Genomic DNA, 15,108 nt, shown 5'->3' with positions numbered 1-15,108 from the left:
TCGCTCATCTTCAAATGGGCCTCTTGCGTGTTCATCGTTAGATACAACGTTCCTAAGTATAATGGTAGTAAGTAAAGGACTATTCAATTCCAAAAATAAATACATATGTTACAACACATATTAGGCAATATAGAACACTTGTATTTTTAATCCATGACAATATTATTTACCTAATAATTAAAATTGTAGATAATATTTTACGGCAGGTCGTGCGACCGGACTGTCGGTAACTTTTAATTACTTTTAGTCTGCGTCTGTCCTAAATAAGTAAGGAAGGGTACTACTACTCCAAAAATAACCTTCGGCTCTTTGAGTAAACACTTCATAAAAATAGTTCCTAGAATAATTTTCCACTTATAGTTCTGTTACAAACAAAAGTAAGTAGATACGGTAATTTTACTTTCAAATTATTTTTAGTAAGCCTATTGCCAACTTTAATATTTCTGTTCATCTTACAGTGAGGCAGTAAAATACACATCATCTGTACAGTTTAATAATCTCCAGTCATTCATCCAGCATTCTTTCTAAATAAGCCAGCTAACAAAATCACATTTGTGAATTACGTCAACGTAATATCTCAAAATTGACAAACCGAGCACATAGACACGCAACATAACAAATAGGAATGATGACGGAATGAAAATTAAAAATCAATTTCATCACGTATTGATAACAATACTTAGATAAAAACGGATCAAAGTTTAAGAGTAAACACGTCATTTCTGCGTATGAATCGTACCTAGAAGTGACGTCACGCGATATTACAAATCGATATATCTTCGAACGTATTTGTTTCCATAAGAAAATAAAAACATACGTGTCCAATATTTAAAAATACTCATAAAAAATTGTCATCTACCCTATTCTCTGACCCAAAGCTTATATATATTCCGAGTCGAGACGCAAAAACTCGGCAAAAAAAGAACCCCTGACAGCAAAAATTGAATTGAAAAGCACTCTCAGCAACTAACTGCTATGGTCAATCACGAACGCTGGTCTAATAAATTAATAAAGCAATTTAACTGAAGGTCCAACTCACGTTAATTACGTTAACCGCTTCTAAAGCGGTACGGTCAGTGGCCCAGTTGTTGAAGTTTCAACTTGTATTTTGTTACTTAGTTACTGCAGTTTGTTATAGTGTTGATGTTTATTTAACTGCGCTTTATTTTCACCTAGTGGGTTTTTTGGAGGTGCTTTAAAGATACGATTGAAATATAGGTGTAACGTATTTAAGATATTTCAATTTGTCCATCAGCAATATCAGTCTTATAGCGGGTACGGTACAGTACAGTTAAAACTGCGCAGTCAGGTAGGGCGTAGGGCTTAGTATGAGTTTGTTTAACATTCAGTTAGATCGAAACGAGAGCGCGTTCAGCGCTGTGATTGGCCGGCTTAAGTGAAACAACCAATCAGACCGTCGAACGCGGTCTGATTTCGATTTCGGTAAACGTAAAGCAAACTCGTACTAATGTAAACTTTACTTTTTTTAGGTAAACTTTCTTTTTAAAAGGAAACCTTTCTTTTCACTGAAATCAATATTAATATACATAGTACAGATTGAGATCACAGAGTTCTTAAAACGATATAAAATTATGTGATATAACTATCTATAAACTTTATAGGACCTATGAGTGAGTTAATTCAAGCTTCATTCAGTATTTACACTAATAGTAATACTTGTGAAAATAAACACGCAATGTACGACTTTCAGCAATAATATACCTATAATTCATAAACCATACCTATACAAATATAATGTACATCACTGAACACGCGTTTATTGTGTACCTACAGTAAGTAATATATAGTTGTTTCAAAAGAAGTTCAGAGTTTTGTTTATGTTTATTAAAATATATGTGAGTTTCGTGATTATGTTACTGTTTGCCGCTGTAAACTGTAAACAAACAATAAAGAAAGATCATTTTTGTAGCACCGTATATTCTCTTATCAAAGTGTTATTAATACTTCAGAATACCATAAATATCAATAAAATGAAAAACTTTGAATTATTCGTAGTGAAGCTACGATGCCGATGCTATGCAGCGTAGCTTTGGATACTACGCCGTAGACTCGTAGCCTAAAATACATTTACACAAAGCTTTTGTTTTTGAAATGAGAAGTGCTAAATGCCTTATAAATCATATTCAGTATCAATGAATATGTAGATACGCAGGTGAAATTTCTTAATACTTAATCAGTTGAATATAAACAAGAGAAATTAAACAAAACAATCTTACCCAACTTTATTATTTTCCTCCTGAGATTTCGTGGTGTCCGAACTATGAAACTTACAACCACTAGCTACTAGTTGTAAGAATTACATCTCCGAGGCTATTTGGTGCTTAGATAGGTCTCTAACATAAACTAGTTGCGTCGCTACTCTCACGGAGTTAGTCGAACTTTTAATAGTGTTCATGTCTCCGGAGTGCTTCCGAGACGTGTTGTCGATGTACATTAATGTGCAGGTTACTTAGTTATTATATCGATGTGTGTTCAGTCCCAGCAACTTTGATAGGTGAGGACAAAATGAAAGTATGAGAAAAAATTGTTGGTAACAAGTTACAATAAACCAATATTTATTTTCTCAAAAACATTTTTCGGAAACATTAGCTAAATCTAGTATAGCAATATTAAACGAAAAACCATCATGATTTATCAGCAAAATTGAATCAGCTCAAGGCAACACAAATAAAAAGAAACAACGAAATATTCACAATTGTAATCGTTTGGATCCAATTTATCTAACAGAAGGTGTGAATTTTATCTTGGAGCCCTTGTGTATGTGTTTGCCCTGTATTCATCATCCCTCGCGGCCTAATCCTGCTGTCTTCGCGCAGGAAGACCCTCGAGACTTTGTATCCTTAAATTTCCGATGAAAACAAAGAAACGGTGAATATAGGTCCGCGGGAACGGGCGAATGGAAATTTACATCCTAATTTCCCAGGTGTATACCCACTGAGAGTCTCTATTCGTCAGCGATATCAAAAAATCGGATGTATCGAGACCCAGATGTAAAAAAGGACTACTAACAATTTGATTAAAATGTGCCAATTGCCAGTTACGAGTTGTAATAGGTAAAGGAACATTCTTTTCGTTCTACACAAAAAGCTACTTGGAAAATCGGTTATACCTAATTATAATGAATTGTTGGTAGGAAAACTAACAAACATATTTCTGGATGTCGCATCAATAACAAGGCAAAAAAAAGAAACTTGAAATGAAAATGTTTGGTACACTTCTCTTCAATATTCATCACTCACTTTGATGAACCGATTTTTCAAGTCAATTGACAGAGAGACACCGCTGAACTAACGCCACTCAAAAATCACCGACGGGACCGCAATCAAATGCAACGAATTTTCAAACATGAACCTTCGAACTCTGAGATCTACATTCTACACGTTCAGCAAAATTGAATTACGTACGTGTTTGGCACAAACTACCCTACAAAAGTACCTTTGTTTCCTTTATTTTTGACAGTGTTATACAATGATTTTCATTCTTAGCTGTACTCAACAAGAGAACAAAACCGTACCAATTAGAAGACAGATACGCCGATAATTAAAACCACGAAATAAAGCTGGAGTACATTATAGTGGGATAGTCTGGTTGGTTCATAAAATCCACTAATTGCAAGCGACAGCTAAACTAAAGCGCTTTTCTGATTGCCGCTCCGTCTCGCCGGCGCTAGTGGTGCTCGAGACGTTGAATTCGTCACCTGTTGAAAATAATTAGTCAAAAAAAATCAGTACTAAAACAAAAATGCAGGTGCTGCGTAATGCTCGACATCTAGCTTTCTGTGTTAACCTCTCGACGCGAGAACTCGAAAAAAATTCAGACTAAAATTTCGGTAGGAATTTTTCAACGAACGCAAACTATTCGAACGAGTGTGCTCGCTCGTCTGACGAAATCACAAGTGGAAAACAAACCTCTTTGCGATCGGCGCAATTTTCGTACGTATGTATGAGCTCTTAGTGGATTTTTAATATCGAGTTTACATTGGGGAAGTACTTGTCGATCATTTATATTTGCAACTACTAGATACATCAGTACCTGCATTTTCATTGAAGGACTTACAGATGTAAGAAATACCTATACATTAAGTAGGTACGTTCTTAAAGGCTGCTGTAGCTTAAAACTAAACATTGAAATCTATGTACGTAAGTACTATACCCAACTATTTATACATCGTGGCCGTGTTTTAGATTCGAAAATAAATGCTTGAGTAATTCAAGCAGTTGAGTATTTCATGTTTGTATTCTTTGAATTTCATGAAATGTCCGTCTGTTTATTGGTCACATCATGAAGTGGCTTGTGATATTTTTTAATAATCAAATGATTTTAATCTTTCGTCTAAATGCACGTATAACTATGCACAGTAGAATTGTACGGTATCTAGCTGAGCAATCGGCTGCCACGCTACGTGTGGCGAGTTTGATTACCGTATGGCGTACAGAGCAATTCTTCACAAATTGTTGTTCCGGGTCTGGGTGTCGTTATGAAGATAGCTTAGCTTACTTACCTCATGCAAGTATGTGTAATTGTCCGTTTATAACCGTATCCACGACACGCACAGTAAAATATTCTCTTGTGGAACTTGTGGGAAAACTTTTTTTAAATTACAAATAATATAGATTTTTTAAATTATAAATAATAAAATTCCAAGTTAGAATTAATTATTTAATAAATTAAATTAAGTTTAATATTAATCTAAACACAATACGATATTTTTACCTAATGGCAACAATAGCAACCTCACCTCCGCAAGTACGACATTGTCGATCTCGCTCTCCACAGATGTCAAACAAATTTGACATTTCCCGGATGTAAACATATTGATCGCTTGTATTTTTATCACATTTTATTGATTTACTTCGGGTTTAGCTGAACAAAATGGACCAAGAAACTGCGAAAAAGCTTTTAGTCGAAGGAGGAACATTTGTTTTCCTCGGAGTACCTCAAGAAACACAGTTTGGCATAGATATGCAGTGCTGGAATACTGAAGAAGATTTTCGCGGAATTAAAATGATTCCACCTGGATTACACTACATACATTTTTCTGGAGTGAGCAAAGGAACTGGAGACGTATCACCAAGGTTAGTACTTTGTGCTAGCTTGAAAGTTAAAACTTATAAAACATGATATTCGATAAAACATGTCAAAATCACAACAAACAAAAATGAAACAGATGATTGTTCGAAACTTATGATGCTAAGCAATAACACCTGTTATAAAATAACTTACCGAATAACATCTATATTGAGTAATCGGCTAGTCTCAAATAATAAGTATATTATTAATGTTTGAATTGTGAAGTTACCGGTTTCTTATACATTTTCTTGCTTATTATCCTTTTCCAATATCCTCAGGTCAGGCTTCATGCATTACTTCCACAAAAAGGAGTTTCTAGTCAAAATGTGGGACAAAGATACAGAGGACATGAGCAAAGAAGAGATCACAGAAGAAAGCATCCAACGCCTGAAAGACAATCTGTTTAATTTGGACCGTCACCTTGCACCTTATCCCTATGAGATATGGCAGAAATGGAAACTACTTACTTCTCAAATACCTGGTAGGTTTATAATAACAATATAATACTTGTATCCCTTACTTTATATGTATGAAGGTTATCTAGCCAAGGTAACAGAATTATTACCTACAACTAACATAGAATGTAAGTAAATATCTTATGTGACATTGATACACAATTATCATATTAATTGCCATAAGAATATTGCAAATAACAATCTACTCTAACATTTTTTATTAATACCTATTACAGCTGAATTAGCAGCAAAACTATCGCCAGAAAATGGTATGATCAGAGCTTCTGTAGAGCTCCTTTCTATGACTGACGAGGAGAGGCCAAGGGGAGTGAAGTCTACAGCATCAGTGGAAAGTCAAGAAAGTGCAGAAGAGTCTACACAAGTCTCGGGTGAAGATAAAGAAGAGGTTGCTGGACAATCCACGGCTAAGAGAGCAAAGAGAGGCACACAGGAAGAAAGAGAAGACGCAATGCTACCAGATTTAAAACCTGCCCCAGGTAATATGCTGAATAGTCGTAATGAGAGTAGATGGCTTTGCAATTATAATAAACTAGCTATTCCCATGTGGTTTAATCTGCTGCTCTGCTCCTATTGATCATAGTGTGACAGTTTATAGGATTTCTTTCCTCAATTGTTCAATTCAAACCAGTAGTTTTAGAGATCAGTGCCATCAAACAAGAAAACTTTTCATCTTTACAATATTATAGACCTATAGTATAAATAGAATTTTTATCTCATATTAATATTTTTAATATTAACTTGCAGGTATGTCAATGAGATTCACAGAAATTCCGCGCGACAAGTATCCGCCGGGATCCACACCAGAAGAAATTACGAAACACTACTTGGACCAATCTTATTCACTGGAACTTATGATTGCACAACATGACGAGTAAGTTTATTCAATATTTGTATTTATGACATTTGGCATAATACTCATAATCAAAGAAGTAGGAGTTAGGTAGTTGACATGTATAATACAAGACCACCAGCACCTTGGAATAGTCCTATGTAATTAAGGGTGTGCCTATTACATATAACCACCAGCCCCTATTCCAGACTTCAAACTACTACTGAGAATTTTTTGAAACCACAAACTCTATATATTACTTTGCCTAACCCGGGAATCCGAACCGCCAATCTTAAATAGCACTATTTTTATTAAAACATTATATTTCCAGGCCGCTACATATCATTGGCGAGCTTCAATTCGCGTACCTGTGCTTTCTCATCGGACATTCTCTCGAAGCTTTTGAACATTGGAAGAATTTGGTGATTCTCATGTGCTCCTGCGACGATGCCATACACAAATATCGCAGCGTGTTCTTCCATTTCATCAGAACAATTGAAATACAAATTGAAGAAATGCCTGAGGATTTCCTTGCTGACATTGTTATGAACAAGAATTTAGTCTACAAGAAACTACGGGAATTTTTCCGTACTGCCTATGTGAGCAAAGTCGACGGCCGCCTTCTGACAATGATTGAGAGGTTCAAGGACAATCTGACGGATAAACTGCAATGGGATTTCACTGGTTTAGATGCTGATGAAGAAGACGAAAGGCCAGTTATAGTCCAGCTGAATGAGGCAGAATAATTCTATTACAAATTTAAATACATTTAAGATAATTTTGTTGTCGATTTATTCAAACACATTTTATTTGTGTGGTGAATCATTTAATTATATTATTATTAATATATAGTTCAGTGTAATTATGAAATCGTTTACATATTTTGTAAGATAGGTAGCAAGATTTACCGTGTATGTGATCTAAGACAGCAGAATAATTATCTTCTGTCGTTTTTGGTAGAACCAATGGTGGCTACCTGTTTTTGTGAACTTTAAATATAATTCGCCACGTGTTACATATTTTTTTATTAGGTACGTATTTAAGAACTGCCTTACTGAGGTAGTGTGACAATGGAGAGGTTGAAATGAGACAGCCTGAGCTCAATTTCAGAGAACAAATTACATTTATTTTTGTATTAGTATTAGAAGACAAAGAAAAAGATTCTTTGTGAACGACTTATTAGGTGTCTACAATGCTTCAGTGAGGCTATATCTATCTTCGCGTTTGATTGACACCAAATCAAGTTCATTACTCAATAAGTACAAATAAATGCAGGGCATTTTTACTAACATTTCATCAAAGTATTGTGGAACAAATAATTATAATAAGTCAATCAAACTTTTTAACTTTATTATTCGTACATTTTTCCATTAATTAATTGCACCTTTCATTCAAGGTAGATAGATAAGTGTGTAGTTGTGTACTATGTACATTTTATTAAATTTTGAATATTTAAATATTTTTATCAATAAGTAGTGTCCTGTGAACCCCGCCGCATGTATCAGTATGTCTTTATTATATACCTATTGGTAGAATAAATGGTATTGGTTTCACGTGTATATTTCAAGTTATTAGAAAATGAAGTCAATAAATAAATAGTACCTGCTATTTGTTTTTTTATTGAAATTTGGGAATGCAGTATAATCCTTTGAAATCAATTCATTCCACCATTCCATGGCTGTTGTAAAGAAATTCTGCTATTACCTATAACAGCAGGTAGTTAACTACCCCAAGAGATGGTCTATACAGTTTACGTATTAAGAATGATATTAAAATTTATTTTATTTTTAGTGGTGCCTCGTCTGTTGACGATCCACTCAGTTGAGTTTTGGCCACCACTTGTCCAATATGCAGCAGATGTGACCAACCTAGTTCCACTTTAAACTTGCGGCTTTCTTATATTAAAATGAAAAACATATATATTTTAAACATATTTATTGATCCTACTTCTTTTTAAACTGTTTCTTCATAGGTTTTTGACTCGTCTTCTCAAACTTGGGTTTCTTGGGTGAAACTGCTGGTTCTGAAAATCACAAATTACAGAGTTACTGAGGAACATTATAAAACATCACACTTCTATCTATTGGAGCAACAGCTGGTGAAACAGGGCTCGAGTAGCTAGTCAATAGATATATTACACTTACTTGTAGGTGCTTTCCTTTTAGCTTCAACAGGTTTCTTTTGTTCTTGTTTTTTAACCTGTGGATTGGGTGGTGGCTGTTTCTTTGCCTGTGGATTGGCTTGTGGCTGTTTCTTTGCCTGTGGATTGGATTGTGGCTGTTTCTTTGCCTGCGGTTTTGGTTGCTGTTTCTTTGTTGGTATAGGCTGAACTTTTAAAACAGGTTTGCCTTTCACCTTCTTAGGAGGTGCCTCTTCTTCATCACTGGGAAAAAAAGGTTAACTCATAAAGTAAATCATAGAATACTATCTCATTAATCAAGTGGACACAAGTACGATTACTCAATATTAGAAGTAAATTGGATTCCCAAAGCAGACTTGGCGAAGTTGGAATTCAACTTAATGATCAACAATTTGACTTACAATGAAAAATTATCAAACTGTGAGTAGGTACAGTTTTGTTTACTCTTTTATTTCTTTTTTAATCCTCATCAGGAGCTTGGTGTGGTCGAAAGGGACAGTCAGACTCTTATTGACTAAAACCCACCCCAGGTACAAGGGTGCTGTTAACGAATTTCTTTCGAAATCGTTTTGGAGAATAAACCAAATCAAAGCAGAACATCAACTCACCTGTCATCATCTTCTTCTTCATCACCATCCTCCTTATCGTCATCATCATCATCACCAAGCGATTCATCATCATCCTCATCACTCAAAAATGATAATTCCGAATTTTCACTCATTTTTTCTAACATTTTGTCATACTCATCAGAGTCAAATGCGTATTCATCCGAACTGTCACCCTCATCATCAGAATCTTCGTTGTTTAATTTAATAAACTCAGCTGGTTTAATACCAGCCTCCTTCAATTTCTGTTCCTTTTGTTTTTGTTGTTTTTCATCAACTTTTACTGGCTTTGTATCTTTCTTATTTGATTTTTTTACATTTTCTTTTTTATCTTCTGCCGGTTTATCTTTTTTAGCTACTGCTGGTGGGTTAGCTGGTTTGCTTTCTTCCTTTATATTTTTATTCTTTTTTCCCTTAACTTCTTGTTGTTTAACACTATCTTTTACTTCAGGTTTAGCTTCTTTCTGCAATTTAAATTAAAGATTAAAATGTATTGGTGTTTTTTTTATATATTGACCATTCAATAATAACTGTAAGACATCACCTTGATTATAATTTTTTCATATTAATAATAATTAAATAGTCATCGGATTACAAGTGTTATACAGTTTAATCAGAAGATAATGTTTTTACATAAATATAAAAGAAAGTAATACATATTCATTCATTGAATGTTCCCTTTTGTAATACTAAACTTTATTTGATTACTTGATGTTCAAATTGACAATATTTGTATTAAAAATTGTGAATGTGATGCGAGTATCAAAATCACTAGTATGTACTCATATCATTACCTTTTGTTTGTTCTCCTTTTTACCCTTCTTATTGTTTTCTTCTTCCTGAACAGAATTATTCTCCTCAACTTTTTCTTCTTTAACTATCTCACTAAGCAGTGCTTCTGGCACATCTACTGGCGCAAAGAAATCGTAATTTATACCTAGTTCACTAAGTTTCTTCTTATTCTTATTTAAGCTGAAACAGAAATAATAATAGAAGTCAGAAATAAAAAAAAAAACACTTGCATATTAACTTAAAACTAATTGAATAACTTACTAATGCCCGAATACTCAAACGTTACTCAATTTTAAGACACTCTCAAATATAGTTCTGTCACTATCAATTCTTTATAAAATGATAGATATAGCACGATATTTAAGTACAACTTAAAATTGAGTAGCGATTGAGTATTCACACGTAAGTAAATAAATTAATAATCAATACTTACTTAGACAAAAGTTTTCTTGCCTTTTTTAATTCACCTACTTCATCTTTGTCTGCATTAAATGCCTGAAAGAAAACAAACAGTGACTTACTGTTACAAATATTGATCTTACTACATTGACAGTATGTAACATAATCAATCAATTAGGTACCTTTTTAATTTTCAATCTCCTGTTACTTGTAGGGTTGTTCACATTATTCCAATGCTTTCTGAGTGCATTTTGTCTTTGTTTCTCAGGGGGAATATAAGCAGCTGTAAGTATAATTAATCATTAGCACTTATTACTTTACAATTTTATTTATATTATTGGTAGTATCATGACACCTTTTACCCTAAAGGGGTGGGCAGAAGTGCACATTATGGCACATAATGCCACTATACAATGTACATCCACTTTTCACCATTTGTGTTTTAAGTCCCATGTAATAGTACACTACTACTATTGGACTACATAACTTAGTAATATAATTTTATATCTAGAAAAACATAAACAATATTATTGTTACCCTTGATCAGCCGTTTCCCCATAAGATAATTATTCATAGTCTCAGCAACAATTTGTCCCACAGAGGGTTCTTTGAACTCGACAAATGCAAAACCTTTAGAGTTGCCAGTACGCTTCGATCTGATCACTCTGACATTTGTAACAACACCAAATTGTTTGAAATATTCTGTCATTTGATGCTGAAATAATAAATTAAAAACATATTAGGTAATTTTTAGTCTTGGTAAATATTATGCAATGCACATGCATAAATTGTTTCTTACTATAAAACAAAGACAATGATTTTGTACTAAGTTTATGTTTGAATATTAGAACTAACCTCGTAAAACCCATGTGGAATATGTGCCAGATACACAAGCCCTCTCTGTTTGCGCTTCTTTTTATTTTTCTGAACTTTGCCGCCTTTTAGCCTCATACTAAAAGGTTTGGCTGGCTCGGCCGGCTTCGGCCCTGTCTTCTCATCCTTTTTCTGAGGCTCTGTCTTCTTTTCATTTTTCTGTAAGTAAATATACAATAAAATATCAGAAAATCTTGCTTCTCATAACCCCACTTCATTGAAATAAATTAAAAAATTGTTACCTTAATCAACTTTTTAATGCCTCTGATTGATTTTACAAATTTCTTTTGTTTCGTCGAATCTAATGCTACGTTTTCCTCCATTATAAAACTTAGACTATCAGCAAAATTTATAAGAAAATACAAAACACCTCGCCTTCACCGCTTCAATCAATAACCCACGTGTGACAGCACTGACACTCACGAGTTACGATATGTCATTTCTAATCACTGACACTGACAGATGAAGTCAAAACTCAAAACTTTCAGAACGAAAAGACATAATTTTTTTATGAAATGGGTCAGCTTCGGTCAGTGTCTCGCCCCAAAGTGATAAGTATAGTAGATTCTCCTTCTACGATTAGAGGAATCTCGCCCGTAGACTGAGAATCCTGTTAATTATCTGTTTACGGTGGTCGGAGACTGTATGTATATACGTTCTGAAACGTCCACATGAAAAATGTAAAACCTGATGGTTATACATTAATTTATTACTTCGATTCTCATACACTTTAATATGGAATATTATTTATAAGCATCAGATATTAAAGGATTGCATTTAACTCCTTATTTAGAGAATAATATTCTGCAAGGCCAAATCTTCATCTACTCTATGGATTGTTGTTGATTACTGTTAACGTCAAATGTCTAATTTTTGATTTGTCAGTTCAATCAGTACATACTTATTGCTGTGGTGATTATTATTGAATTTTCTTTTATATGTTAGAGAAAAGAAGATTGTTAATTGTTTAAATCGATAGAAGTGAAGACGCTACTCATTTTGAATGCTTGTATAAATTAGCTATGATACAGTAATCGTTTGATAATAGTAACTCAAATCATGTCGGCCACCGGTAGCCTGAACCAATACATACAACTGATCGAGCGCATGTATAGAACCTCTCAGGGAAATTTCCTGTCTCGGTTACTGTCGCTTCGTGACGAACATGTAGGAAACAGGAACCTGCGATCAAGTGATATTGCCACACTCGTGGAAGGGAACTGTGTGGCTCCATTGGACGAAATAGTGATCAGTCATCTGCTATGTGTAAAGGTTTGTAAATAAATCACATTTTATACTTAAATCAGACATATCGATGTATTTAGATAAATGTTGATTGTTTATTCTAAATAAAGTGCTTGGGACAATACTAAGAAAGTGTAATATTCCACCTCTAAGTATTCTCACTCAGCATTTAAGTGCATCTTTGATAATCCTCTATAAAATTGTTTCCCTGCATCAAAACATGCCTTACCTACTTACACTATTGAATATTATTCAAATTGTTTTGAAAATAACCCAATTATTACACATTCACAGTCACTGTACTTGAGGGACTACATGGAGGCCTTCGAGCATCAGAGTGCCTGTGTGGCCTGTGTCGTGAAACTGTTGCAAAATCAGAAGGAAGTCAATTGGGGCCTACCTGTAATGTATACAGTATGTTTGGATCTGAGACTTGTTGCACAAAAAGCTGAAGCTACTTACCGTATGTATAGTTGAAATAAACAATATGTAACTATAGTTGTTGTTAACTCTTTTGCCATGCTTTGCCTTGGCCATGTAGGAAGAGGCAAATAAGATCAGTTGCTGTTTATGACTGATTCCTAAGTCATATCGAGTAAAAATAATAATTAGAGTTTGTAATCACTGGATTAGAAAATAATATCTCAAGAACTTCCAAAATAGTGTGAGACTGCATAGTTCATAACAAGTTATAACAGTACATAGACTGACTAACATCAGAGCTAACTTCTTAGATTGTGTGGACGAAAATTAGTATTCTTATTGTTTTTATAAACTTAAAAAATATATCTAACCTATCCTAACTTCAATGCTGATCTATTAAACTTAATTTTTCAGTTCAAAGCAATGGAAAGATCCTAGAAAAGGCAGCAGAAAGCTTGTTAGCATGCTTCAGGGTCTGTGCTGCTGATAACCGCTCATCTGATGCTGACACCAAGAGATTAGGAATGCTGACTCTTGTCAACCAACTCCTCAAAGTGTACTTTAGGATCAATAAGCTACATCTTTGCAAACCATTGATAAGAGCAATTGATTCATCACCATTCAAAGATCAGTTCCCATTAGCCCAACAAATCACCTACAGATACTTTGTAGGTCGCAAAGCTATGTTCGATTCAGATTATAGATCTGCTGATGATTATCTGTCATTTGCTTTCCATAATTGTCATAAACAGAGTATTAAGAATAAAAGACTTATTCTCACCTACTTAGTACCAGTAAAAATGCTTCTAGGCTTCATGCCATCCATACAATTGCTGCAGAAATATGACCTAATGCAATTCTGGGACCTAGTATCTGCTGTGAAGAAAGGTGACTTGAGAGGAATAGACCAAGTAATGGAAGAACATGAGAGTTTCTTTATTAGTGCTGGTATATACTTAATTGTGGAAAAATTAAAGATCACTGCATATAGAAATTTATTCAGGAAGGTTTATTTAGCTGAAAATAGCCATCAAATTGAAATAGCTAGCTTCCAGGCTGCTTTGCAACTGATGGGGCATGATGATGTGGATGCTGATGAAACCCAATGCATTGTTGCGAATTTGATTTATGATGGTAAAATTAAGGGGTATATCTCATATCAACACAAGAAGGTGGTAGTAAGCAAGCAGAATGCGTTTCCTCCTCTGTCCAGTTTGTATTAGTTTTATGAGGGCCCTAGTGGGGAGGAGCAAGAGAATTCGGATTAAATTGTTGCATTTACATTAAGATTATTGACACTATTCTTCTATAAAGGAATTTAAAGTTCTATCATTGTAGAATTGATTCAGTTTTCAATAGAAATTAAATAGGAAATTTGATAGGCATAAAATGATTCCATAAAAGCAAAAATAGTGTTGTAATCTTTAATTATGTATTGAGGGTTGAATTACTGCAGGGTATTCCAATTATGGAAATGGTTTGTCAGAAAAGTCTTGCTACCCTTACCGGGGTCCCATTAGTTCTAAGGTAGTCTTAGACTGACATATTTTTATATCAATTTTGTACGCTCACAGTGAAGTGACAATATAGTTAAAATAGCCGCTGCATTCCGCACAATAGTTACTTAATTCTGTACTTGTATTTATTCCCAACATATTGGTTCATGATGCAAATGTTTATTGTAATTTAAATGTAGTTTCCTTTTCAATATTAGATTTCTGCATTGGTATTCAACTAGTCTTGTTTAAAACTACACTGCTTATGAATGTGCCAAAAAGAAGTAGCTACTGGTATCTAATAGTATATGAAAATAATAATAGTGTGAGAAAATAAACCAAAGTGCTGATCAGTTTTATTATTCTAGTAGACATGCTTTTTTGTCTCTTATGGCATATTTAACTTTAATTTCTATGGCGTAGAATATAAAAACTATAATGTCTTGAAGTTATTTGAATAACTGCGATATTTTTAGCCCTAGATTTAAAGTACTCAGTGAGATTTACACTTTGATACAGGTTTTTGTAGATTGATGTAGTTGTCAATTATTATGGCATTTTAGTGTAAAACGAATTGTTCAATGTATACCTAGTACTTACAGTATACATTATATTATGTACCATTTAATATTTTATTCTCAAAGGTATTGTTAGCGGAATGATGATATTCAAACATCAATAAAAATTTCACACTCTTCAAGTTGGATGTTTTTACTTTCCTGATTTCATTGATAAAAGT

General features: G+C 34.0%; 4 protein-coding genes across 4 annotated transcripts in view; 3 read left to right on the top strand and 1 right to left on the bottom strand.

The window, feature by feature from the left end:
- The window catches only part of LOC126912729 (uncharacterized), a 202,865-nt gene that overhangs the window by 95,331 nt on the left and 92,426 nt on the right, over positions 1-15,108 (top strand). The window lies entirely within an intron of this gene.
- Positions 4,776-8,004, top strand: LOC118268276 (protein AAR2 homolog). The gene is made up of 5 exons (XM_035582692.2): positions 4,776-5,096; positions 5,370-5,572; positions 5,783-6,043; positions 6,312-6,438; positions 6,728-8,004. Exons 1-5 carry the CDS (start codon positions 4,894-4,896, stop codon positions 7,140-7,142), a joined length of 1,209 nt encoding a protein of 402 aa, XP_035438585.1. The 5' UTR covers positions 4,776-4,893; the 3' UTR covers positions 7,143-8,004.
- On the bottom strand, positions 8,317-11,630 carry LOC118268275 (MKI67 FHA domain-interacting nucleolar phosphoprotein). The gene is made up of 9 exons (XM_035582691.2): positions 11,448-11,630; positions 11,188-11,364; positions 10,870-11,047; positions 10,515-10,615; positions 10,367-10,428; positions 9,936-10,113; positions 9,145-9,605; positions 8,541-8,779; positions 8,317-8,419 (listed from the first exon to the last, which is right to left on the bottom strand). Exons 1-9 carry the CDS (start codon positions 11,526-11,528, stop codon positions 8,340-8,342), a joined length of 1,557 nt encoding a protein of 518 aa, XP_035438584.2. The 5' UTR covers positions 11,529-11,630; the 3' UTR covers positions 8,317-8,339.
- LOC118268151 (PCI domain-containing protein 2 homolog) lies at positions 12,070-15,069 on the top strand. The gene is made up of 3 exons (XM_035582466.2): positions 12,070-12,477; positions 12,745-12,913; positions 13,288-15,069. Exons 1-3 carry the CDS (start codon positions 12,265-12,267, stop codon positions 14,094-14,096), a joined length of 1,191 nt encoding a protein of 396 aa, XP_035438359.1. The 5' UTR covers positions 12,070-12,264; the 3' UTR covers positions 14,097-15,069.

The sequence above is a fragment of the Spodoptera frugiperda genome, chromosome 29 (assembly GCF_023101765.2).
Source record: "Spodoptera frugiperda isolate SF20-4 chromosome 29, AGI-APGP_CSIRO_Sfru_2.0, whole genome shotgun sequence".
NCBI classification, from domain to species: domain Eukaryota; kingdom Metazoa; phylum Arthropoda; class Insecta; order Lepidoptera; family Noctuidae; genus Spodoptera; species Spodoptera frugiperda.
Note: the sequence above shows the minus strand (reverse complement) of the source record. Positions and strands in the feature narration are given on the sequence as shown.

Excerpts from the sequence above, each read along its gene's own strand:
- LOC118268275 (XM_035582691.2), bottom strand. The coding sequence starts at position 11,528 with ATGGAGGAAAACGTAGCATTAGATTCGACGAAACAAAAGAAATTTGTA. Across the intron at positions 10,616-10,869 it reads GGGGAAACGGCTGATCAAGG|CTGCTTATATTCCCCCTGAG; the intron begins GTAACAATAATA and ends TTATACTTACAG. Across the intron at positions 8,780-9,144 it reads GAAGAAGAAGATGATGACAG|TGATGAAGAAGAGGCACCTC; the intron begins GTGAGTTGATGT and ends TTTTTTTCCCAG.
- LOC118268151 (XM_035582466.2), top strand. The coding sequence starts at position 12,265 with ATGTCGGCCACCGGTAGCCTGAACCAATACATACAACTGATCGAGCGC. Across the intron at positions 12,478-12,744 it reads GTCATCTGCTATGTGTAAAG|TCACTGTACTTGAGGGACTA; the intron begins GTTTGTAAATAA and ends ACACATTCACAG. Across the intron at positions 12,914-13,287 it reads AAAAGCTGAAGCTACTTACC|TTCAAAGCAATGGAAAGATC; the intron begins GTATGTATAGTT and ends TTAATTTTTCAG.
- LOC118268276 (XM_035582692.2), top strand. The coding sequence starts at position 4,894 with ATGGACCAAGAAACTGCGAAAAAGCTTTTAGTCGAAGGAGGAACATTT. Across the intron at positions 5,573-5,782 it reads ACTTACTTCTCAAATACCTG|CTGAATTAGCAGCAAAACTA; the intron begins GTAGGTTTATAA and ends TACCTATTACAG. Across the intron at positions 6,044-6,311 it reads AGATTTAAAACCTGCCCCAG|GTATGTCAATGAGATTCACA; the intron begins GTAATATGCTGA and ends ATTAACTTGCAG.